At 40.7% G+C, this 27,134-nt stretch overlaps 1 protein-coding gene across 2 annotated transcripts; it reads right to left on the bottom strand.

Annotated features, from left to right (window-relative positions):
• Nucleotides 1-1,416: 1,416 nt before the first annotated feature.
• Nucleotides 1,417-22,798, bottom strand: asap3 (ArfGAP with SH3 domain, ankyrin repeat and PH domain 3). 2 transcript variants are annotated; one of them, XM_086274479.1, is made up of 26 exons: nt 22,368-22,798; nt 18,781-18,853; nt 16,234-16,379; nt 14,729-14,803; nt 13,838-13,887; nt 12,699-12,822; nt 11,653-11,738; nt 11,317-11,392; nt 10,323-10,409; nt 9,967-10,076; nt 9,236-9,305; nt 9,026-9,113; nt 8,620-8,668; nt 7,685-7,851; nt 7,454-7,587; nt 7,257-7,348; nt 6,944-7,124; nt 5,944-6,029; nt 5,721-5,836; nt 5,572-5,639; nt 4,651-4,758; nt 4,266-4,473; nt 3,857-4,148; nt 3,547-3,763; nt 3,235-3,362; nt 1,417-2,926 (listed from the first exon to the last, which is right to left on the bottom strand). In XM_086274479.1, coding segments are annotated over exons 1-26 (2,958 nt in total). In that variant the 5' UTR covers nt 22,494-22,798; the 3' UTR covers nt 1,417-2,925. The 2 variants fall into 2 exon arrangements, with proteins under 2 accessions (XP_086130605.1, XP_086130604.1); XM_086274478.1 differs by having other exon boundaries at nt 3,231-3,362; nt 22,368-22,797.
• Between the last annotated feature and the right edge of the window lie 4,336 nt (nt 22,799-27,134).

Below are 27,134 nucleotides of genomic sequence, written 5' to 3'. Positions count from 1 at the left end.
GCCATTTGCTTGTCCATTAGAGTCCTTTCTTAGCTCATTATGCAGTTAAGTGGAAGCTTGATAACCCTCTGTTCAGGGAAATTGCATAATTACTCAAATATATCCCACTTCTAAGTGCTCATTATTGCAAACAAGTATGTCTTATATCACTTTAAGCCAGTGATTTTACTGCTTCTCAGTTAATAAGAAGCATGTGTATGGGTTTTACACAGATTTCACTATCTTGAGTATTAGGAAGTTAGTATAATCTCCATTACATTTTATTAATTTTAAGAGTTTGCAAATTTATATTCAAACCTATTATATTTACAAAAAATTGCTTTGGAATCATTAATTTTACTCCACATTTTATAGATGCCTATAATATTTCAGTGTATTACATTAAATTATATTTGTGCATTCTTGTATTCGTGTATGTAATGATAAAATAGATAAGCCTATTAGCGAACGGATGTTTGTTATTTAAAGGTTTTCAGAAAATAATATTTTACAGCTGACATTTATATACTCTGGGTGTACTAGTACAGCCAGACAGGACAACGGATATGGGTTTACACAAGGGCTGCTCAGCCAGCAGAACAGACTAGTATGTGGTAGAGTGAGTTATTATCCTGGCTGTTAGTTAAGTGTTATGTAAGTGACAGGTTGGAATTTGGTCATCCTGGCTCTGGGACAGAGGGTTGGGGATAAGCAACATCTGGATGGAGAGTAAGTGAAGCTGGAATAACACAGAACTGTAGAGAATACAGCCAAGAGAGACGGCTGAAGAGATTTAGCTGTAGGAAGTCATTTAAGAATAAAATGGGGGGTAATATCGGAAAAAGAAAAAGGTGGAAAAGCAAATGTCAAAATTAAAATTCAATTTATTCTTTTTTTTAAAAAAGAGGTTTTAACCTGTTGATTAGAACAAAGTAATTTTTTGCAGGTCTTATATTAGACTCTAAAGATCTTAAATGAGTTCAGGTTTTCAGAATATGGACTATTAGGGATTAGTGTATTCTTAAGTATTATAAGTCACACATTTCATAATCTGGCAGTGTTGAGCCTAGATTATACTGTGTCGCAGCCACAGGCAGCTGGAGACAAGACAGTAAAGTGCATTTTAATCTCCCTGATTGCTGTCTCGAGTTACCATTCCACCAACTTTTAATAATGTGCTGAAATAAATGGACTGGTTTGTATATAGCACTTCCCTACTTCACTTAAGCACTCAAAGTACTTTATGCAACTCATGTCTTATATCACTTGCACACCGATTAACACATCCAGAGCGAATCGGGCTTCAGAATCTCGCCCAGTAACAGTTTGGCACAATAACTCAATCAGCCAGGGATCGAACCACCAACCTTATGATTAGTAGATGACATCCCTGGTACCAAAATATCTGACCTTATGTAAAAGTATAAAAGACATCACAGGAGTTAAAGAAGTTTAATGAGTATGTGTCAAATACACGCAATGAAATTAGCTAATCTGCTAGTTCCTACTTACAGCTGCAGTAAACTGTTGTCATCTTTGATAACCTGCTTCTCCCATGATTTATTTGCCAGAAGAAACTGTGACAAGTTTTTAGTTTAATGAGAAAGAATGCTTTTATGAATATATTATGCATCTGTGTCCATCCGCTCCCATCCACAGTCATTTAACAACTAACAAAACACCAGAAGACAAAATATGTCAAATGAGAGGACATCAAATTCGTGACATGAAGTAAGATTATCTGTAATGATATAATCATTTATGATACATAAAATGTAAAAATGGTGTTATATACTCTGGATGAGTGCACATATATAGACATTTCAGACACGTATGTACAAGAAGTTGTGGGTTAAATTCTGTGAAATGTGTTAGATTTGAAGATTTACGTCTGGCAGTGAAAGCTCTCCCATTCTCTGCTTTCCTATCCTTTCTTTCCTAAAGGATCCTGAAGGCCACTGTGTGTGTATGAAAAGAAGTGTTCACTGAACAAATTACTGCAGTAGGATGCTATTCTTAACAAGCCCTCTTAAAGTGCCATTTTCTGGTAATACAGAAGTCTTTTTTTTTTTTTTTTTCTTAACACCATCGTTATTTCATGTTCTCCAGAGAATAGTGCCTACAGCCAAAAGAAACCGGATCCTCTGCTCTCCATGCCGCCAGAGAGCTATGCAGAGAGTCAACACGGCTGGGCTAAAGTTTCTGATCTCTCCTTGGGGTGTCCAGACGCCTGCAGGAGGCAGACTGGCTGGCAGGTTCCCGGGAAGGCGGCACTGAGACACTGAGCAGGTTTGAACCTTATATCCAAGTCACAGTATACTGCGATTCCAAACAGTTCAACGGTTTCCATTAAGAACAAAGGAAAAGGGGGGGAAGCTACATCCCGATTCAGTAGCTGGCTATGTACACACTTACAGCTGTGCCAGCTTTTCTGAAGATTCCTTCAGAGTTTAAAGTGCCTTACAGGGTTTCTGCCCTACAAGTAAATATTGCCTCTATGTACAAGTCCTAGATCAGCATAAGCAACTTCAGCATTTGCTATACAAATATATAATTAATGGTCAAATGAACATTGGACAATAAATGCACAACACGTTCCTTTTAATAGCTGTTTAGGGTTTTAGAAAGGGTGGCATGAAAGCTTTCAGTTCTTGTTATTGCCTTCTAGGGATGACTAAATGTTTAAAATCCTAAAGTCGCAATGTTCACATATCCCTTTGCCAAGAAATCGTTATGTGGGAATGTTGTCAGTTCCAGTTGTATCCAAGAAAAATAATACAGTCCACTCCTGGATAAATTCCAACTTGTGATGATCAACTTCCAAGGATCAAATGGTTGATTTTGCCATTTTGAAGAATACTGTGTTCCCTCTTCAGTCTGTTAGTTTGTGTACATAGTTTACAGGAAAGGCCCCACTCCTGGATGGATCCCCCTCTATGTGACCAGTCTGTTAGGAAAAATATATGTCTGTCAATCAAATCCCTCTATGTACTATTTCCAGTCAATTTATTTTAACTTTTATAACTTTGGTAATTAATTTTACTGTACTTTACTCTGAGTTTATAAATATACAAATCCACAAAAATGCCAAATAGTAATAACTGTTGGATTGACTCCTGAGTAAACTACTGACAGAAAAAGTATGTAGTGGGTGAATAAACAAGGTTATCTTAGACTGATGGCTGGGCCTTCATGCAGAAAGCTGCTACTGAGTGGGAAATAGGTTGTAATGAATCTGTAGTTACACTTACCCACCAGTGGGGGTCATTAGTGGCTGTGACCACAATAATTTCATCTTTGAAAAAGGCGAGCTGCTCAGAACTGACAGCTCGGCAGTCCACCAAAGCCTTGACGCGCTTCTGATGTGGCCTGCTGTTAGAAACCTGGAAAAGACATATGCTTCTGTAAGCTATGCTTCTCAGTGTGCCACCAGCAAATTCATACACTGACTGTGAAATCTCTTAAGCGTTTTTTCCCCAGTGAAAAACTCCTGAAATGGAAGCGTGTGACATAGAGAACTTGAACTTATTTAAAAATAATACAAAAAGGTGTCTTTGTCATTTGTACCATAGCATTCCTGCGAGGTCGTGGGATACAGGTCAAATCAGGTGAGGACGAAGGGGCGGGGACTGGAGCAGTAGCTGGGGTAAGGGCTTTACTATTCCCTCCTGGGGTGGAGTACAGATCCTCCTGGCTGCCCACACAGGCCGAAGACAAAACGCTACACTTTCCCTGGCTGCCTCCTCCACTGCTCGTGCGGCGGTATGACGTGGTCTTCTCCGAACTGGAAAAATAACCCAGAAATAACAAGATCAAATTATACTAAACTGTGTAGTATTAAAACAACAGGAGCTAGATTCACATTCTTCTTCCTCACCTGACAGGCCCTATGTGATTCTGAGAAAAACCTGATGTGGCACCACTTTGAGATCCAGAACTCAAACCAAGATGACCATCCCATGTCTGCCTATGTGCCCTGAGCAGGCTTGCTTGTCCATTTGGAGACCTAGGGGGTCTCCCACCTTGGCCTTGGTTTTCTGTATTTCCTGAAGGAGGACTCTGTCGTGCCTGCATCTGGGGACTGGATGAGTGATAGGACGGGTTCGAGCAGCGTCGTGGAATTTGGTTTCCTTCATGCGATGTGGCTGAGATCTGTGGGTCTGAGCGGCCTGTGGAGGGCAAAAAAAGAAGAACAAGAGCAACAATGTAAATTGATAAAACTAGCATTGGCTTAAATAACTCATTCATTTATTTTTAATCTAGAGAATCTGTATAACGTAGTTTACCTCTTTGGATGGATTTAGCTGGCAGTGGCGGAGGCATTGAAGCTCCAGAGGGGGCGCTATTGACTGGTGGATTTTTATATAGAAATTCTATATTCTCGTAAGCCTGACAAGGTCTGCTACTTGTACTAGCAGCGGAAGAACTGACACTCCAGTGTCCACCACCTCCATTTGATGACAGAGGAGACCGGCTTTTGGGTAATGGGCTCACCTGGAGTTAGAAGATAATAAACAAAACATTAATTTCTATAGCGCCGCCTCATCTTTCTTCATTAAATTTTATTTATAAACTTTCCAAAATGGATAATGTAAAATGAAAGGAAAAAGGCCAAGCTTTGACTTAAAGGTAAAGTCAGTAATGACTGTGGTTAGTGTGTGTGGCATTTACCCTCTCATCCAGGTCATCTTCACTGTCATAGAATTCCTGAGACTGCGTCTCCCACATGAACTCTACGTGTATCTGAGAGTTAAACGTCCCACTCTGCGCCAGCTCCAACTAAAAAACACAAAAGAGCACAAAAAGAATATTTAACTATCTACATTAGTACACACGACTTTATTTGATCGGTTAACTTTGTCATATCAAACCTAATTTATTTCACTCCTATGCTGACTTGATTGTCGTCTTCTCTTTATTTTGCTTGTTAACGTTTTGCTGTAATGTAGTTTTGTTTGTTTGTTTTTACTACTAATAATAGTAAACGTTGCAATCTTTTGTTAGCTGTTATGTTAAAGACAAAAAATACAGCTAGCAGGAAAAAAGGCATGAAGGGGAAGTTTGACTCTTGGGTCAACATTTTTCACCAAAGTGAAACCAAAAGTCCAAAGAGTCTGTCTACATCCTTCCACATAAACAGTCGTGTGTCATTGCAAGCTAAAAGTTGTACAGCCGATTATGCAACGCAAGAATTTTGTAGTTTACTCGTCTAACTTTTTTTTTTTTTTTTTTTTAATTGTTCCACAAAGGATTCTTTTCTAAGATTTCTCACAATCAAACAGGATGTTACTCAAGGCAGGTCTGATTCAGCAGGGCAGATGGCCGGTAAGAAAATAAAACCAGTTTATGAATGATACACACTGGGATCCAATGAGGATAGGGTTCCCTAGCTGAGCTCTGCTGCACAGGGAGTTATTTCAAGGTAGTGTTTCCAGCTGTGGAAATTGGGTCATTTTGCTTCTGGAGTTGGATTTCTGGTAGGTATTATAATGTTGCCACTTGATTCCTCAGCTGAACTTACTTCCTGCCAGTGTGTGTTCTGAGTATTATGAATTAAAAACTTTAAAAGCTAAAGGGGAAGTGAGATCTCACCAGCTCGACACACTGTTTATGCTGCAATCTCCTGGCAGTATCCAAGGCCGTCTCTCCTGCCGAGTTCACTACAGGAGAAAGAAAAAATAGCGGCTTTCTACTTGTGACACTATGCAAAAGAGAAATACAATTAACAGAGTAAAATGTACCCGTTTGAAGCGCTGCCTTCGCTTTGAGGAGTAACTTAAGAGATTCAGGCTTATGATACAAGACGCTGTAGTGAAGGGCCGTGTTCCCCTCTGCGGTTCTCTTCTCCAGACAGTTACTGTAAGATGAATGTATAGATTTGATAGCTGGCATAAAACTGTACTAAAGCAAAAACCAAACTGTCCATGCAAAGTAAGTAAAACATGCTACATATCAATGTCTGACCTGTTCTGACAAAGGAAATCCACAAGTGCCAGAGAGCTTTTTTCCTCCAGACGCACAGCAAGATGGAGCGCTGTCTCCTTGAGTCCCTTAGTGGAAAGCAAAGATAAAGTCAAATTGGTGACATTTAAAGAGATCTTCCATCTGTACTACATATTGTTTTCATATTTTTTTGCATAGCTACTTCAGTCAATCACCTGAAGTGGCTGCACATTATGTTAAAAATCAGTCTTACAAATATGATAACACTAAAGCTTAAGTCAGAGGTTGACCATGCAACAACTGTTTCATGTTGTTGTGTTAAAAACTGCTAAAAGCTTCAGGCCTTATCTGTTTATATGAAGGGCAAACAGGAGGGGCAGAAGAAAGACAGAAGAGCCTGCATAATTCAATGAGCCTGGCTTATTTGTTCTCCAGAGACATGAGCTCTGAACTAAGAGCTGAAATAATAAATGAAAGCCAACCAACACAAACAAGCACACACACATGCACGCGCGCACATGCGCTGACTAGGAAGTCCATAACAGGAGGGCAGAATATGATTAAAGACTTGAAGGCGAGGCGTTGGAGAGAGACAACAGAGGAGGGTAAAGACTAAATTAAAGGTCAAAAGAGATGGGCGGGCCTCTCATGACCCACCCATAAATATATTTCAAATACTGCAACTGTTTACTTGCATTATATGAGCACTGTGTCATATGATATATTTTTGTAAACATTAGGTGGATTTCTGTCTTTATTTCTGTCAACTTTTCTAAAGTAAAAACAACAAAGCAGCATTTTAAAACCTCTCCCTTTAAACCTGTAAACAAACTGGATGGACGACCCGGTCAGGATGTAGCTGTCATTCAAACTAAACGCACATCATTTGCAGGAATGTCAAAAGTTTAAATCTGTCACTGCGTAATAAAGGTTTATTACAAGCTTTCCCCACCCTAACAGGGCAGCTTTCTGGAGGAAATGAATGTGTGGTAATCCACTTGTGGCTTTAAGTTATCTTTACCTGTCCTTCGGGGAGTGTGAGTGGTTTGGCCAGATCTGCTCTCTCAGCATAGAGCTGCAGAAGCAAAGCGAGGTCACGGCTCCTCACGGCTTCATAAAGCAGGCTAGGATTTGCTTCTTCTCTGCGTAGGACGTAGCGACGCTCAGCGTACTTTGCCACAATGTATTCCTTCCTGGCATTCCTGGTTGTTAAGCAAATGCAATTCAATAATATAAACTAATAAGCTGGCATTGTTGAAGCCATTCTTAATGTCAAAGGAAGTGTGTATTTATAACTCATTTTCATGATCACTTAAATTATAAATCAGACTCACATGTCACTTTGTGGAAATGGTTTGACAGAGTCATTTGGAAGCCCTGCCTCCATGATGTCATTGAATCGAGTGTTGCCAATACTGACGGCCAGCTGGAGTGACACACAATACATCCACAAATATGTGACATGAAGACATTTCAAAGAATAGCACATTGTTGCATAATGTCTGTCTGTTCCCATGTGTCTATTTAGTACCAGTAGTTCGGAGGTGCTCAGTAGGTCCAGAGTGAGGGACTGGATCCTGGAGTAGTGGACCCCTAGCTCTCTGTGGATGCCGGAGCACTCAATACACGTCAGGATGCCCAGATTGGTCGACAGCCATGTTGGATCTGCGAGACACAGCTGGTGATTATTCATTATGCTCATAAAACAAATGTAATTGCATGCTTGTACTTCTGTAACCATATATAAGAATGACTGGCCAACCTGGAGCTCCACAGTCTGCGCAGGCCTCATTGCCAGGCATGTGTCGAAGCTCAGCAATAATGGCTTTGGAAAGTTCCTGAAGCCCACTGTCCTGCAGGTGAAGCTGATCCCCACCCAGCGCTGTGTTCAGGGCCTCCTCCTTACTGTTCTGCAGCACGGACACCCAACTAAAGTGCAAACGATATACATTTAGAACATTGTTATTAAATTTCATATATTGTAACAATTCATTTTGAAGTTTAAACCACAGAGAGTCAGCGACACCATGGGAAACGAGAAGACTCTTTCACTAAAACATCAAAAAATGCTAAACTATTTTTTATGCATGTTTTTTGTTGTTGAATTATGAGTAATATAGAAATATGAGTTAGTGATTCTCACATCTATCATTTCTGAAGCTCGGGTACTTTTCCATTTAAACCATTTGTTATTGCACCCCTAAACTTACATAGCTCATCACATCAAAGAAACTGCCTGGAGGCCCACACAGAAGGGAAGGACAGCGGACGAAGAACCCCACTTGCAATCCCATCCAAAACCACATCAGAACACACAAAGTTCCCCTGCTTGCTGCCTGTGGCTACCAAGAAAATTCCCACCCAGAAGAGACTAGGTTTCTGTCAGACTCAAACAGTCTTTCTGCATCATTTAGTTTGTCTTACTTTTTGTAAATTGTCAGCTCAGCTTGTTCTTTACTGCATGAGCCGTCAAATTATAGCGTTTCTTGTTTCATGAAAACATGTTTAACCCTTTCCTTACAGGAACGATTTATTGTCTCTGACTGGAGTCCTGGCTGTTCATGTGTACATTGTAAAGATTCTTTCTTATACATAACTCCACTGACATAAAAAGGGTATGGCATGCAACAACTTGCTTTATAATGAGAAAACAGACAAAAATGCCAGCATGCAGCCTACAGGACTTTCAAAGCTTACATCAAACATTCCTGCTCGTCTTCTGCCTGGAAATGATATGTCCGGTTATCTATCGAGAGGGAAAAAACAAAAGTTAAATATTATCTTGAAAACTAAATTACACAGTAGAAATTGGAGCAGAGAGGCTTGAAAGACAACAGTCAATATAAAGCTTGCGCAACTAGACATGGCATAAAACAAGCGTGAAGCACACAACCACCTCTGTTTTACCGCGCAGCACTTCATATTAATCACTGGGAATGTCTGCCATTTACACCAAAATTAAATGTCTCAGATCCTGATTTCAAATGTGAGGACCAAAGAGGCAAGTTTCCAAGTCATCTGTGCTGCAGATGACTGTTTACAGTCTGTAATGATCATATGTTGAGGGGAAAGCTTGAAGGTCAAAAGTTAAAAATAAACCTACGAGTGACAAGGTCAAAGGTCCTCCTGTCCTCGGGGTTCGGTCGCACCTGGCAGGTCAGCAGGTTCAGCTTGGCTGGGGGTCGATTGATCTGAAGACAAACACATTTGTATCAGTATGTATTTGCTCACATATTTGCTGTATTCACTGCTGACAGTTTACCTCATGTGGCATTTATTGTCTAAAAGCACAGTATCAATCATGAGTCCTCACCGTACTGTGGGAAATAGTCAGGCAGCCGAATTTGACTCCACACTTTCTCTTCTGCCAAACCTTCCTTATCCTTTGAGATGAAACACAAATGAAGAAGAAAAAGGCCAATTATTATTAAAAAAAAAAACAATCAAATACATGAATATATTTATTAACTCTCTGTATGATGTGTGCAGTGCATTAAGTGAAAGCCGTGTTAACAGATACCATTAGATACACGCTGCTGGCCCAGATTATTCCTATTCACAGTACAGTTTTCGTCATCTTGATTGAATCAGGTAAAACTGCTAAAGCACATGTTCTGTTTTTTGTCAGTGGCCTGAGAAAAGTTTACTCCCCCAAAGCCTCCTATTTGCCCTACTGAACCACATCCCCTCTCTTTATCACACACTAATCTAGGACTGTGTGTGTGTGTCTGTTCGTGCATGCGCATGACGCAAATGTTGGATCAGCTAGCTAGCCAGTCTGCCAATAAGTTCCACAGGAGGGGCCCCTGCTTGAATGTTCATCTCACAATAATGAAGACCAGCTGGGGCAGATGAAGTTTGCATTAGCCTTTCTTTCTCTGTGCCATACTTACTTAATTTTCACCCAGCTGAGATCATTTCTGTCTTTTACAATGTTAGTGAGCACCGTTTACCCCATTCTTCTTATTCTGTATGTACTTGCGATTCCTGCAAAATGCTTGTGTTCCAACTTCATACATGACACCAGCTAATGCCTTTACACACCCGTCACTCTTCTTAAGCAGGAAACCGGATTTCTCCGTTCCGTACTTCTTGTTTCCCTGCGGTTGGTGAATGCTATACCCATTGCCAGAGTTTTTCCTGTTGAGGTACTCCTGGAATATAAACAGTGATTTAAGGATTTAACTTTAAAGCTTCAAACCAGTTGTCCAGATTATAAAAATTCAAAGCAATACAATAACAACGGTGGCAAAACACTACTGTTGTAATCAGCAGGAAACTTAAAGCCAGTGCACCTGGGCTTTTTATAGCGCTGATATTGGTTTTACACAGACAAATTAAAAGGTCTACAGTAAGCTAACTTACCAGACATAAATAAAGACTAACATAAATAAACATACCTCTTTGCCCTCCACTTGTAGAAGTGATCTAAGAGAATCCCTCAACTGTGTGAGTTGTTTTACCTCTTCATCTTGGTCTAGGCGAACCTACAAAACACACCATGAAAATATTTTTACTAAAAAAAGAAGAAAAAAGTTGGAAGAAGAGAATATGTTCACTTGATCACATACATGTTTTTCTTTTTTCATTTGTTCTGGGTGTGGAAAGACAACACACAGCTTTGTGTAACGATCTAAATGATCTAGAACAGAGTTCAGTATTTGGGTGTGTAGTCTTCTGAGGTTTTTCATTTTGAATTAAGAAGCAGAATGACCACACTCACAAGCAACACAGGCCAGTTTAACTGGGAAGTTTAAGTATTTTGTTTTCCTGGAGAACCATGACACAGATTCTATCTGAATTTCCTTCCCGAGACTGAGGTCTGGCATGTCTGAACGGCTCTGTGTTCTGCCCATGAAGAACCAGAAAAACCTCTAACGTTTCCAGTATCACAGTTAACAGTCTGTTTCCAGCAGCTCCAACCAGAAAAATGGAGCACGGCAAATAGTGCGCAGGCAGAAACCCAGTTAAAGCGGTTGGAGAAATAGATGTGTACTAAGGAAAGTATGAAAATGAATGATACATTCATTTCCATCTATTGGAAACCAGGGCAAGCATTTCTGGGAAGAGACTCCTTTAAACAGTCGCTGCTTGTGGATTCAGTGAAGAGGGGGTTGGCTGTTGCGAAAGACCAACATTGAAAAAGTAAATGCTGAAACATAACACAGGGTTTTACTGTAAAATTCTATATGTGCACAGTATTTTCCTCCCAAACATAAATGAATGAAGAAAAGTAGTCTGTTAGAATGATAGCATCAATATGTGGGGTATGTGCATATTTTGACTTCTTAGTGCAATCAAATATTCTTTTAAAATTACAGCAACACTGGGTAAGAAAAAACATGCATATAATCCAGGAGGAGTGAAAAACACAAGAGCAGCTTTCATGTGTACCGTGTGAATAGATGAAGCAAGCTTCTCGATAAAGGGAGAGAGATTCTCTGCAGCCTTCAGCCCATCCTGAAAGAAACTGAGATCAGAAAAAGAACAAATGCTGAGACAAGCTACTTTAGTTTAAACATCTGATTTCACACCAACTAAAACACCACATGCTGTAACTGTAACAACAGTTTCACTCCCACATTAAAAAAAAAAAAAAGCCTAGGTAGGAATAAAAAGTGTAAATGGTTAACAAGAACCGCAACAGGCTTTGCAAAAAGACCGACTGCTGTGCAGAATCCCTTAAAACTCAACATATCTGTGAAAGTAGATGCCAGCTGAGATACTGACCTCAGCTGAGCCTGGAAATATTTGATGAGGCTCTGGAGAAGATCAGGACCCTGACGCACCTTCAGCTCCTGGATCTTCAAAAGGTACTAAAAGAATAAAAACAGACAGTTAAAAACACCTCTGAAACCACTCTCCATAGAAAGGACCGATGGGTCTGTAAAAACATGCAGCGAAGCATGACGCTACCGTTTTTCAGTAGCTTAAATTCCACCCTTGAGTGCACACCTTTAATGTGTTTACTGCATATTTTAACTGTACAGCTCGAATGTAAAGAGTCTTTATTGATAAACAAAAACACACAAATTCACAGTATGTAATGATGAAATGTAAAAAAAGAGAGAGAGAGACTTTGAGTGATGGGGTTTTAGCTCTGTGTGGATTGAATGACTACATTGTACTCGAGTCTTTGCCCCATAAAACCTTCATCTGGATTCGTCCATCACAGTCTACCTGAAACAGCTCTGTGTTGCTCATTCATGTGACATTTTGTGTGATTTACTGAGTTTACATATATGTAGGTGGAAAGAAAGATTAATAGACAGAGGGTTTAGGGTAAGCTGCAACAAGTGAAAATTTCATCTTCCCCTGCCTCTCCTCTTTGTCTCCACAGCTGGTCTCAGTCAAGATAAGACTATTTCTTTTCCTCAGGCTTTTCTCCAGCTGCATGTGCACCACCAAACTCAGTTAGGACTACACCACAAGTGCATTTTTCACCCATTTCCCCCAATCTGGTGACTGATTATGCATGATGATGCACAATTACCTGCTTCTGAATTTTCTTTGTATGCTAATCTATAGGACACCACCTATTCTGAAATTCAGTTTTGAGACTCAATAACTATGCTCATGTTTAAGTCTAATGAAATATATTTTTCCATCAAAGGAATTGGATTGAAGAGACACAAAAAGGAGTGACCACCAGTGTCCACCATGAATAGAATATGTAATCCACATAAGCAGACCACCCTGGTAAAGTAAATGAAGCCCAGCTCAGATATGCCAACGGAGTCTGGAGTATGGTATTTTGACTGGCACCAATTCCCCACCTCACACATTTGCAGCTGGAAGATCCGTCTCTCTCTCTCCATGTCCTCTGCTCCATCTGATCCCTCTGTCCTGATCAGTCCCAGCTGCCTGTTCTTTTCCCTCCTCTCCTTCTCTAGCTTCACTCTGGAGGGGGGAAGGGAATGGAAGAAAGAATGAAAAGAAGACATAAAGAAGGTTTTCTGTCTTTACTTGCACACACGATGTTTGTCACAAAAGCTAAATCTGATCAGCTCCATCTGTATGAACATGTGCAGCTTTTACTCCATCACAAACTCCACCATCATGCTTCCCTTTCTCATGTCGAGCGAGGAAGTTGGATGAAATGTAATCTCCTTACAGCATTATAAAACACTTTGAACCAGAGCTGGATTGAAATCAAATAACGGCTGTAAAGTGCAAATGCTTGGGCTTGATTTCTTTTTAAAGTAACTGGAAATGACCTTGGGATATGAATCATTATCTTATTAACTTGTGCTGCCACACAAATTCCTAAACCCCACATGAGAAGGAAATATAATACATGAAGCTTTTGAAACAAACACATTCGTCACCATCTTCATCTATATTTCTGTCATGCATCAATGTGAGGCCTGTGCAAGTGGCTATGAATTTATGAGCATTTACACTTTGTGAACCCTCGTGTCTGCATTATTTTGCAAATTCACTAGAAAAACACTTGCTGGAAATGAGTGTATATATCGTGTTTATCTGCTAACATCAGACAATGGCAACTAAAACTGCATATGAAGAGGCAATAGAGCTGGAGTTAATTAATGTGAAACAAACGTTACTTTTGCTGAAGTTGCTGCAATGCAGAGGACAAGGACACAGAGGGCTATACGTGGATTAGCCATCCTATTAAAAAGGCATGAGGCTGCACTCCAAGATTACCGGCTTGCAAGCCAGATACAATTACAGCCTCTGACATACAAACATTTTCATTTCACGGCGCCGTTATCATCGCACAAATCAAAATGTCACATGAGGCTATGGCATTACTACATCATATCTACAGTGCAGCTTTTAAAAGGTTGTTTACTCTCAGGAAAACAATGAGCCAATGATGAAGAACTCTACTGCAGTCTGACTCTTACAGATGAATGTGAAGTAACAGTATGGACAGAGTATGGATAATTACATTTTTACATCATAATCCTTCCAGCTCTTCTCCATGTGTTTCTTGAGCTCCTGTTTGAGGGGAGAGGAGAGAAAACGATTAATAATATATCCCCATTGCATTACACACAGTAATAACTGTACTTTACAGCTCTTCCTGGTTATTGCTCAAGCGGGTGGAGCGAGACAGGTAACACACTGTGATGCAATTAGTCGGCTAGTCTGCTATCTGGATGAACAGGATTTCAGGGGCATTGTGCCTTCTTTCACAGTTATAATGAAGCAATATTCAGTTGCAGAGTCAGCTGTTTAAAAGACAGGGCAGAGATGGGAGATTGCAGAAGCACTGGCTAGTTATTATTCACTAGTGTGTTAGCATGGCAAATCAAAAGGTTAAATACTTGGCAAGACGGGTAAGTTCTGTGCTGGAACGTAGCAAACTCTTACTATTTCATTTGGATAAATAATCTTATATTAAAGAATACTTTAGTGGGGTCAACATTTAAGTGAATACAACTTCTGCCAGAGGAAATCTGCCCTAAAATAAAGTTTACACTGCAATAGTTGAATCATTCTTCCAGACAGTGATATCCCATACACAAACAGAACCTCCTCACATACAAAGCACTGCATCTTGACTATATAAAGTCATCACGAGGCTTTCGGTTGGCTCATCTGAAGATTTCTGTGTGAACTGTAACATCTAAACATCTTTTTCTATTTTATAATATTGAGCTATCCTCACATATTTGACAAAAATCTGCATTTCTTTTTTCAAAAAAGGGATTACAATCCACATATCTGTTGCTAGGTAAACAATAACGATAAAACTTTATCACATGTGAACCAGTTTAGGTTGCAGTATTTAAATGAGAATTTCATTTATACCGTAAGTAATAAAATCCAGACTCACCAATCTGCTGTCTCGAAGCTCAGACTTCAGCACATTTTCCAGAGGAAACGCCATGATGTTGTTAAGGTTTTGTACCTGAAGCATGTAAGAGAACAAAAAAAAAATAAAAAATCAGTGAAGAATGGAAAAATGGAAAAAAACAATGGAAAAATATTTCGTAAAATGCCACAGATGACCTTTAGCTGCTGTAGTATAAGCAGAAACAGATGCACCCACATTGAGTTTTACGCACTCTGACTGTCTGTACGAGCATTTCTGGGAATGAGAAATTGATAACTCACAAGCACGGTGATATTGTTATTCTGAACTAACGAGTCATCAAAAACAAAACACTGCACCACTACAATGCTCGAATCCAAGTTGGAGGATGATGCAATGACTCTGGATGAAGTGTTTGTATAAAGTAAAGTGAGATTCATTTGAGATTTGGATGAGGTTTAGATTAACGCCATTGTGGATTTGGGAAGAATGAATCACAAAACAACCTGTATAACCCCAACAAGTCGCTTTTACTGTAATACAACCAGTTCCTCCATCTAAGTACATCACATGAGTATTTTGGCATGCATGGCAACATACATTCATCATGACTCACCGATACACATCCCCAGATAATTATCATCTAGATTTTATTTTTATGGCTTCTGGTGAATTACAACCAAGCCGAACCCTGCTCTTAACATAACTAATGTCCAACCACATCCTTGAGCCGACTGTAGAGCTAACCTTGATATATTGACACAGCAGCCTGAAGAGTGGCAAGTTTGTTTTGGTTGGCAGCCGAACACTGGGGTAACCAATAGATAACACATAGAGTTCTTACACAGGGAAATTCCGGCTTCCAATGTCAACAAATGGACAGATGACATGGATCAATGGATTCATGTTTATACCCACACTGAGACAGTGGGGCACGTACACTAACACTCAAACGAGGCATTAAGGGACATGCTCAGGCAGTTTTTTGCAGTACGACTCCTTAAATCACCCTCCTTTGGGCCCACTTCCTTTAACATCTGTAAGCTGTAGTCGCCCCTGTGAGGCCCTGACAAACACATGTTAAGTGTGTGTGTGTGTGTGTGTGTGTGTGTGTGTGTGTGTGTGTGTGTGTGTGTGTGTGTGTGTGTGTGTGTGTGTGTGTGTGCTGACTCACACGTAGAGGTCTGGGATGAATTATCATCACCAAAGAAACTATCAGAGGGAGGGTTCTGGACTGCCTCAAACAAAAAGCCCAAGTATTCAGCTGTTAAAAACCACCTTCGTTCATGCAGCATGTAAGTATGTGAGCACACATATGTGCTTATGGGGAACAACAAAGGAAATTTGGCACATTTCCTTTGAAAATTCTCTGATTATATAAATATTTGTGTATATTAGAGCCATGTCTTCCTTAGTCCTAGTTCTATGCAACTAGTGTAAATGATTTCAACTCTAGTAAGAGCAGCAGAATTTAAGCAAATGTCTCCTTTCCCTTGTATTCCCATCTTTTGTCCTTTTTAACCCACCAGATTTTTGAAGAGGGATGTGACCTCTCTGGTGAACACAGCCAAGTTGAGGAACCCTGTGGAGACTTCATTGTTGTCCTGAGTCAGGTGGCTATTTCCCAAGTTCTCCAGCAGCTCAATATACTGCTCCTTGCTGTCCACATGTGCTGAAAAACAACACACATAGTAAGTATTGATACAGACCGTAAGGAGTGACTCAGAGTAATTTACAGGCACAGAAAATCTGACAAAGGCAGACTGACTTGTTGTCTTGGGAATAGTTTAACAAGGCGAGCATGTGGGACAAATTAGCACTGGTTTACACCCAGTGGAGGAGGAGGAGTAGAACATATGGAAATTCATGTTTGTCCAAGAGGCTTATAGGTCCCTTTCTTAACTTTTGTAAACTCTCGGTCTGTTGAATATTTATGAACAAGTGCTGATGGAGAAGAATCTGGGCACGACTTTTGCTTACGTAGTATAAAACAAGGTTTCATTCTACAGGTTTTTTTGAAAGAGGATGAACAAACACACGTTATAATGCAAGCTAGGAAATCTTGGATGTAAATCAACAAATATGGGCTCCTTATAACGTGGACCTGACATCTGTAGAGGCACCCAGAGCTGACTAAACAGACAGAAGTAGACATGGGGAGGAAGCACAGCAAGTTTCTGCTCCACTTCCACTTCAAGACAAATATAAAATGGTAAACTGACTGCAGATGGGAGACAGGCTAACACTGGCTGAAAAGCAGAAATGGAACATTTTGTCTGACAGAAAAATTGTGAATTAAGGAAGGAATGCAGACAAACTGCGGGATGGAGGAGATGAGATCTAGGGGTTTGCATGAAAACTGCAGAGGTTGTGGCTGCATGGCCGCTGAAAAGAAAAATTATTACAATAAACATACGTGCAACTATTAAATAACAAACAGCTGAGTCGCTGCATAGCTCAAAGGATGACGTTACAGCTGACCTTTAACTGCCAGATACCACCGGGGCAACTCTGCTTTTTCACTGCTCTACTAGAACACACACAGACTCACAGGCCACAGCATCTTGGCATAAACAAGTGCTGAGTACTTATGGGAATAGAGAAAGAAATAAAAGAATCTCTTAATTTGCAAATACGTGACACAGTAACAGAGCATCAAACCAGCACGGGGGAGGGGTGGGAGTCAGGCCTTTTATCATTGTGAGTCACACTGTTGGTCCACAACTAACATCAGGACTGTTAAATAGGTTCAATAGCATAATGAGTGAAAGGGAAGGGCCTCCCAGCCTCGGATTACTGGAACTAACCGTAATGATTCCACTTAGAGAGACAAAAACTAGACAAAGCAAACAATAATAAAATATTTCTTTATAGATGCTATAGCACAGCTGAATACATCTGGTTGCCTAACTCTGTGCAGCTAGCCTGCTGACTCATTTTACTAAAAAGTACAAGCCGATGCCTTAAAATGGGAAGCAAGGCTTGCAAGCAACTTTAGAAAAACAAACTCGGGACATGTTAAGCATTTTCTCTGTTTCTCCAACACATTTTTGAGGTGAGCATTAATGTGTTATTCATGCCCACATCTGACAGCTCTGCGGCAAGCTACAGTGACATAAATCTACACAACACACACACACAAACTCAGAAAGCACTCACTTGGTGACCTTGTGGATACTGAGGTCAATGAAGAGGGCGCCTTGTAGTTGCCGAAACCACCAAAGCCATTTACTTTAAACACAGAATCCAACGCATACACAGTCCATAACAATAGAGTGTGTTGTTTAAATAAACATCATCCCTGGGTGCCAGAATAGGGGGCCTCACTCTTAAACACAAGTCGGATGATGTCATCCATAGCAGAAATTATGTTAAGGGTCATTAGTAATTATTAAACTCTGGTTCTTTCTCTCATAGTGTGTCACTGCTCTTTTCTTTTTCCCCTTCGCCCCCCAGCTGCTTGTGGTAGATACCTGCCCCTCACTGAGCCTTGCTCTATTGGAAGTTTTCTTCCTGTTAAAGGGGAGTTTTTCCTTCCCACTGTCGCCAGGTGCTCACCCTTAAGGGATCACGTGTTTGTTGGGGTTTCTTTCTAATATTGTAGGGTTTTTACCTTACAACGTAAGGAAATGTTGTTGTGGCTGTTGTCGTGGCGCTGCATAAATAAAACTGAATTGAACTGAAGGCTCCCCTATGCACAAAGCAGATCATACAGTCAAAATAGAGGTTGACCTTTACTTGACAGCTGGCTAGCGAGAGATGGGCTATTTTACTTTCTGTATAGATGGAAATCATTATCTGGGGATTTTGTTTTTAAATTACCCTACTTTCTTCCCATTTCTGTTGCTCCCTTTTGCACTGTAGCACTTTAAATACAAACTTATGTGCAACTACAGCTTGTGTAAGCTAATTTATTGTGCTTCTGTTGCATTTTCTCCGGTATCACCTTTTTCATGTACAAAAAAAAGAGAACTAAGGGGACTTTTCTAAGTAATAAGTGCAGGTAGAATTGTTTTCTTTAACTCATAATCTACTGAGTGAATGAGAATTGCATGTGACACGCTGGCACTTACAGATTCCAGAAGTGTGTATAGCTTTGATTGTTTTCTTCATCCTCTGTAGGGCTATGTGGTCTGTCTCCAGAGACTGCAAAGAAAGAGAAATCAGGAAGAGATAAGGATGTTTGCACTTGCAGTAACTCAACATTTACAGCAAAAAGTATGCTTACTGAATTCTCCGTTACATCAGTTTGTTTGCTACGCCAGTTCGTCTCCTTGTCTATACACATATCTAAAACCGAAAATTACATGGCAGCAACCTAGTCCATTTAGGGATGTAGACATCATTAACATGACCTGCTTAAGTTCAAACTGAGCACCAGAATGGGGAAGAAAACTGATTTAAGTTCATGTGAACTTTGCTTAATTGCTGGTGCCTGGTCTGGATAATTCAAAACTGTTGATCTACTGTGATTTTCCCACCCATACGACAATCATCACCAACCAACATCCAATGAGCAGCTGTTCTCTGGGTGAAAATGCCTCGTTGATGTCAGACTGACTGCTTCAATGAGATAGGAAGGCAAATTTCATTCAAATAACCAAGTTTAGCCAAGTAAGCAGAAGAGCATCCAAGAATGCCCAGCATGTTGAATCTTGAAACAGATGGGCTACAACAGCAGAAGACCACACCGGGTGCCACTCCTGTCAGCTAAGAACAGCAAACTGAGGTTACAATTTCGCACGGTTTCATCAAAACCGGACAACACAAGACTGGAAAAAAAATTTCCTGGTCTGATGAGTCTTGATTTTGGCTATGAAATGTGAATAGTGGGGTCTGAACATGCAAGCATGGATCCATCCTGTCTTGTATCAACACTTCAAGTCTTTGGCAGTGTAACGGTGTGGTAGATATTTTTTTGACCTATATTCTCCCCCTTACTACCAACTGAGCATTGTTTAAATGCCAAAGTATCCTTTGGCATTTAAACAATGCTCAGCAATGCTGACCATGTCCATTCCTTTATCACCACAGTGTATCCATCTTCTGATGCCTGCTTCCAGCAGGATAGCGTGCCACCTCACAATACTCAAATCATATCAAACTGCTTTTTTGATTGTGACGCTTAAAGGGCCTCCGCAGTCACCAGATCTTAATCCCACAGAGCAACTTCAAGGTGTGGTAAAACAGAGATTAACACCGTGGACATGCAGCCAACAAATCTGTAAAAACAACTATGATGTTGTGGTGGTAATATAGACAAAATCTCTGAGGAATGTTTCCAGTAACTTGTAGAATCGATGCCACAATGAATTAAGACACTTCTGAATGGGATTCAATCTAATGCTAGAAAGGTGTATCTAATAAAGTGCCAGCAAGTGTATTGGTACACTTTTCAGAAAATACATTGAGAAACTGTGTTGGTTTAATTTTCTCACGATGTGTGACAAAGCCAAAACAGATGAGTAAGCCTTCACTCAGCATATGATAGTCTGCGTTTCACTGTCGTGTACAGTCCCAAATGATGTCACAATATGCATTTCACCTGTCACTGTCTGCGTTGAAACAACAGGTTTTCACTGTGAGACTAAAAAAAAAAACATTGCATAACAAAGACATGAAACAGACATTAAAATGCCTTCATTGTATTTGAACAATAACTCTTCAAAGCCCAAACTATTTGAAGCTACATATTGTTTATGCTCCTCTCGCGGGCCCTGGTTTAAATGAACTACACTTACGACACTCCACCTACACGTCACCAGAAATAGCTTTAATGAGCCAGCAATCTAGACTTAACAGACACTCTGCCTCATCGGACGGTGTTGTTTACAAACCACAGGCCTTCCCGGTCGGGTCCACTCCCTAAATGTTAGTTGATTAATTAAAAGGCAGTGCGGGTGTGTTCCGTTATGTGACGCCATAGTCAAGAAGTGGGAAAGTGATTTAGAGGAGACTGGAGATGGGAGTTGCTGGAGTTTCCTCTGGTGAGTTGGTTGGCAGATGGCAATAAACAGTGGAAACAAGCTGAGGCAGGTCAGTGAAACAGGTTGCTTTTGATGAACTAAATGTGAGAAAGAGCGCGCAAAAACTTTAGAGACAACCCACCATTCAGCTGAAATAGACTAACAATGCATGTGTACTCATGTTGATAGTGTCACTTACAGTTACTTTGCTTCATTATCTATGGCTGTGTATTCCCACTGTACGGGTGTGTGAGTAGACTTTAACATTGGATGACTTGACTGATATATGATCTGTTACAAAGTGTTAACATTTCAACACATCAACTAATTGATCAAGATTAGATTGATTCTTAAAAGCATGTCTGGGAATGACATGACCTACTGTTGCCTATTGCTAAAGAAAGTGAAACTGTTTACTTCTGCTTTTCTTCTTGTGGTTTACTCCTGCCACTAATCAACCTAGTCCTGGATGAGCTGACTGAACATGATAACTATAATCTGAGCATCTATGAAAATAAATAACTGCCCTTACATCTGGTTGTGTTCACATGTGTAGAATTCCAGCGTGACCCTCCCTAAACAGCAATTCCAGCCATGTATTTTCCAGCGTGTCATGCTGATAAATAAGGACATGAGCCCAAGTTAAATGCATCACACAGCTGTTTAAAATGCTCTTCTTTATTCTAAAGTCTCCACTTAGTCTCACTTTCAAGCCAAGGAACTCCTAAAGAAGATCCTTCATCTCTCTCAGGCTATGGTGAGGTTTCCTCTTATTAGAGGTGGGCATCAAGATATCCAGGCTAGGAGCAGTGACTCAGACTGATGTGACTCTAACCAAAAACACAAATCCATATGGACCGCAGCAGAACCCTGATCCACAAAGTTTAGTCACAAAGAATACAGACAAGGAAGTATTGACATGCACATTTGGAATATTTGTTTTATGGCCAAGTTCATAGTGGGCTCCCTCTGCTTCCTCGTTTGCGCGAGGAGCTTTGAGAGAAGAGATTTCAAACAAAACACCAATGTGCACACAGAGAAGCCTTAAACAAGTCTTCAAAGTACTAGTTATGAAGAGGGGCATGCAGACAGACTTGCTTGCAGCTATGGGCATGTGTGCATGCTTACCCTTACAAACACAATCCATCACTCTGTGTGACTCAGGCATGTTTCTGTGTCGTGTGTGTTCTGTTAGTGTCCCACCACTCTGACTCCCACTAGACCGACGACATAAACACTGTAACCTCATGTAACCTTCACTTATTTGCTGAATCAGACACTGGGGTTTATACTGAACAGATCATATACGCACTCATATACGCTGTACAAGTGCAGCACCCATCAATTTGCACATTTCAGAAAACATAACCTACTCCCATGTTCTAAACTGGGAACCATGAAATTCCAAAATGAATACACTGACAGTCCCGCTTTTTCCGACACAAAGCCACAGCACTTTGCATTTGTAGGTTCTATACCTTTTGGAAATAAATTACCGGTCCGTGAAACACCGCAAGTTTACTGCTGAAACCTGTGCTCACGTGCAAACTGTGTTACAAAAAGAAAATTAAAGCTTGAGTTTAAAAAAAAAAAAAAAAAAAAAAAAAACACAAGCTACAGGTAGGGGTAAAACGTCAGGTAAACAACAAAGGTGTATGTCTTCTGCACACACCTCCCCCTTCCACAACTCTCACCTCCTCCACGGCTGAAACTGTGCTCCGACAGTCGCTCATTTTAGACTGAAACGTTGAAGTCCCCGGAGAAGACAAATCCTCGTTTGTCAGGATCACAAAGTCCGAAACGCTTATTCGCTCCGGCATGTTTCGGGCGAAGCGGGTCCGACAGTCAGTGAAGAGAAAAGTGAGGCAAAGTTACACGCGCGCATGTAAGTCCCATTTGAAGTGGAAGAAGAAGAAGAAGGGCAACAGTACGGTCACTCCCTCCTTCCTTTGCGGAAACTGAAAAAATATATAATAAAAAAAACACCGTATTCATCTGAGTTTGAGTTCCTTTGAACAAAGTCTTTAAGGTGGAAAGTTGAGTCAAACTAGACTTTGCAAGTCCCGAGCGACTCCGAGGACGTGTGCGCGTGAAGGTGCACCAGCGCGCTACTGAGCGCATTCAGTGAGGGAGGGAGCAAACTCCACCGTCACGTGGGAATGTTTGTGCTTTCTGGCAAACCAGAAACAGAGAGAAAAGCGTGTGTGTGTGTGTGTGTGTGTGTGTGTGTTCTTGTCACCACCTCTTTCATTAATACTTCTCATTTCTATGCAAACTATAGTCCGGTCGCCATGGATGCAGAATTCCTCCTTCACAGACTTAACTTAAGGAGAAGAATTTCAATGGATGGGATGATAGGACAGTTTATCGACTGTCACTGAATGCTGTCTTTCAAAACTGCACTTTGCAGTTTTACCAAAACACTGGAAGGAGGAAAAGGTATTTCTTTAAACCCGAGAAAAGGATTCGGGTTTTTATGTGCGCTGCTCTTTAATTATATGGCTCATTGCGTCTTTGCACCTTGATCCTCTTGGCTGAGGCTCCAAAGCCTCCTTCATCTTCCTTTTCATCTAATGAAAAGATATTTCTCAAAGGGGAGGATTTTTGATATCCCTCCTCACTGACATTTCCTGTAGTCGTTTGGGGAGAAAAGAAAGGGAAAAAAGGGAAAAGAAAAGAAGACCTAGTGCATCAGAGAGGTGGGGGGGAAAGGCAAGGGTTGTGTGTCTAACATAAGTCCTGCATGCCTGCTATTGTTAAGCCTGTCAACTTGAAAAAAGGAGTTGTATCAGTGAACATTGCCTCAGGCTGAGCAGCGATAAAATACACTATGAAGTGCAGATGGCTGATTTTAGTCGCTCCCTTTAGCGTTACCACAAAACCACATATTTGCCTACATTAGATACATGAAGGGAAAAACTGAATTACTGCCAATTCAACAGGTAACTGATTATCTCTATCATATTCAATCAGCAAAAATAGGATTACTTTTTGTTTAAAGGATTTTATCTGTTCTCTTTTCCCGCTTATTACTGCCGCTCAGTGAACAAGCACAGAATGGATGCAGTGTCTTAAATGTGGGCGCTCACAGTGGTACTGTGTGTGCAGTCACAAAGATAGACAAGCTCCTTTTGAATTGCATGTCGTGTTATTAAGCCAAAACACAGACAGGCCAAAATGTACATGCATAGCAGTACAAGATATCATTGTTGTGTTGCACACACACCCACCCACAGGCACACACGCTCACTCACACACAGAGCTTAAACTGAAAGCTCAAAGGGGGGGCTATGGGGGAAAAAAAGTTCCTCTGGAGTCCAAACAAACATATCTCTGGTTTTTCCTTATGAGATAAGGCGCAACACAATTTAAAATGTGGACCAAAGTCTCTAGAGGAAAAGCTGTAAAACCCCACTCTTTAACCTTTCAATCATTGTGAAAAAATGTGCACTCTTGAAAGGAAGTGAGGGCACACATCACATAAATAGGGTTGGCGACCCACTTTAGCAGGGCCTCATTCAGTCATTGTTTGTTGCATGGCTCCAAGTGTGAGGAAGCTAAGCAGGGAAAGACAGAAAACAGATATTGTATATTTGCAACTTGCATGGATACATGCTGGCATCTATTAATGTGACATATGTGCAGCGTGTGTGATTTCATGCTCACTGTGCATGCACTCATTTTTTTTTAATGCACTTCTAGCTGATGTAATGCAGGGGCTTGCAGTGTTCAAACAATACCCTCCTTCAGTTTCTTTGCAGCACTCAGTAAAGAAGCAGAGCCTTTGTATGCCAGCCAGCCTTTGAGCCCGGGTCCTATTGTAAAACTGAGCAAACCGGTCTACTCAGGCAATGAACTAACATGTAGTGAAGAACCCAAGTCCAAGGCCAGGGTGGGCAGGAGAGAAGAGATGAAAAATTGACAGGGGAAAATTGTTTTCCTTTTTGTTCAGTGATGTTTGGAGTTTAGCAGTGAGAATTTGTGTGCAGGAAGGTCGACAAAGGTGGAATAACACAGGAATGCAGAAAAAGATCAAAGCTTTATTGGAAATGTGACTCACTTAATGTTTTCCCTCCTTGTCTCCACCCTTTACCGCCCTTTTCTTTTTAAATATTAAGAAACTCTCTTCTTCCCCTCTTAAGGGTGATTTAACTGGTTGCTTCCCTTTCATGCCACATCATTTCTTGTGTTAGAGCAAACTCCTCTCAGAGACTGCGAGCAGGGAAACTTTGGCAGTGAGGAAGTGATGTACATCGAATACAGCTTCTCTTTCTCTGTGACGCACACACGGCGTTGGAGGTTACAGCAACATCTTCCAGTTGCCCGGATTTCCCTTCTTGCTTCCCAGCAGCCCAGAGGAGCAGGATAAGGCCTCCAGCCACCCTCCCCCCCTAAAAAATATCTCCCTCATCTTGCTGCTTGTTGACTCAGCTCCACTAGCACTGCTATCAATTTACTACCCCTGTCAGGACAAGGGGGGCCTGGGCTTACCGTAAAATACCCCCTCTTCTGGTTGACATGGATGACTGAAAATTGGGGGACTGGGGAGACAAAGTAAAGTTGATTTATTGCAAAACACAGGGCTTTAGTTTCCCACTGGAATAGGCATATGAGGTGTATTGAATAGGACTGGAGCTCCATTGAAACTAATTTGCCTCAAGAACCTGCATTGAAGAGCAGCTTTGATGTAAAAAAATAAATAAATAAATAATAGCTCTGACGTTAAGTGACAGCTGCTGCTTTGGAAAAATACATCATCTGTGACTTACTGACTGAGCACTGTCAGTCCAGGGCCATTCCATGCAGGTTCTCCGTGGTCTGGCTTCTGGGCAGGCAACAATGTTTACTCCACCCTCAAACAGATGCCAATGCCAGTGTACCTGTTATTACAGTTGGTATGGTAACAAAAGGTTTTGCAGAGTGGGAACAGGTAGACAGACTTGTTTGTGATTCATATCGATGTTAATTGCGTGTCATAGTGTCATCTGAGTCGTACGAGTGATACTATCCATGTAACTAATAGGTTATAAGTCCACCCAAAGTTTCCCAACCAAGCAGAACCGCTCCTCATCCTGGAGCCGTAAATAACAACATGTAGTGTTTTAAAGGACTGTGTGGGTATGTGCTGCAAACTGGTGAACATTAGTCAGAAAGAGGTATTTATAGTTTCTGCAATTAAACGATCCAGCTGACAAGATTTACTTCAGCTGATTGCTGCTGTAGCAGTAACAGAAACAAGGTAGCTTGCTCTTTAGATAGCATGCAAACCCTGCAGCCAGGGCTGTCATGTGATGCCTGACATGCTTGTTTAAGATCTCTTGTTCAGAACACGAGCTGTTCTGTAGTTTCCGTTAACAGACAGTTTGCAGAGAACCAGCACCCTCTCTCTACATTGTAAGGAGTATAAAGCTTTATAAACTTCGTGTTGATCATAAAAGTCACGTGGATGCTCCTTGGAGTTCCATGCGAGCTTAGTTATTCCTAAAGAAGTGTTCACAAACCGATCTCTGAAGAAACTTGTAGTTGCATTTCTAACTTGCAGCAATGTGCTTTGACTAAAATTAATGACATCGTTTTTCCTTGCAGATTTTTCACCCCCAACACACCATTGCAGCGTGACCCACTGAACTTTGACCTGCTGATTGCTTGCTCCCTTTTGTGAGCGGTTTCCAAAGCAACAAGCTTGTGAAGAATGATGGGTGCCTTTGTGCACCTGTCTGAATGTGTTTATAGCTGTTTCAGTTTCGTTGTAACTATTGATGCAGACTTATTGTCACTCTTTAGGAAATGTCACTATATATTAGATCAGTGCCTGCACTGTTTAAACTTTCATATGGCTTCCACAGATGTCGAAGAATTAGCGATACATCAGAATATCAAACCAAGAGTCACGTCATACAAAGCAATTCATACGCATTCCGCTTTTTCTGACATGATTAAAAAAGAGGAACTCAAATTCATGTGTAAACAATGGCTGCAGTATATTTTATTTAATAACTTCACAATATTACAAATCATTAAGTGCTGAATGACTTACAACAGTCCAAAATTTTTTAGAAAAAAATAGGTATAAATACAAAACAAGTTATGTACAAATACCAAAAACAATAATGCTCATTGAAAAAAAAACACACACACACACTACAAAATCTGAATTCACAATTCTCTAATCTACATTGTAAAAAAAACTGCACGCACAAACGCACAACAACCATTTCCCAAGCTGTCAAATACGCACCACAACACTCAATTTCAAGTTTTGATAGGACAGGACAGTTAGCTTATCTCTGCAGTGTAGAGGGAAAGCCAAAAATATACCAAATTTTATATTTCTAGAACACTTCAAAAACACTTTTTAAAAACAAACAAACAGATTAAAGTCAGAGCTACTCCATCCTCAGGAGTACATCTCTGACATGTAAAAGTGTTACGCCGCAGCAGGCAGGGAAAGTATTTGTGGG

The sequence above is a fragment of the Aulonocara sp. 'chitande type north' Nkhata Bay genome, linkage group LG19, assembly GCF_057382095.1.
Source record: "Aulonocara sp. 'chitande type north' Nkhata Bay isolate Kocher_YH1m ecotype deep benthic linkage group LG19, A_spYH_male_GT1.1, whole genome shotgun sequence".
NCBI classification, from domain to species: domain Eukaryota; kingdom Metazoa; phylum Chordata; class Actinopteri; order Cichliformes; family Cichlidae; genus Aulonocara; species Aulonocara sp. 'chitande type north' Nkhata Bay.
Note: the sequence above shows the minus strand (reverse complement) of the source record. Positions and strands in the feature narration are given on the sequence as shown.

Coding starts and splice junctions, on each gene's coding strand:
- asap3 (XM_086274478.1), bottom strand. CDS start 22,493: ATGCCGGAGCGAATAAGCGTTTCGGACTTTGTGATCCTGACAAACGAG. Junction 12,823..13,837: donor AAGGATTATGATGTAAAAAT/GTAATTATCCAT, acceptor TCCCCCCTCCAG/AGTGAAGCTAGAGAAGGAGA. Junction 2,927..3,230: donor CTAATGACCCCCACTGGTGG/GTAAGTGTAACT, acceptor TTTTCCTAACAG/ACTGGTCACATAGAGGGGGA.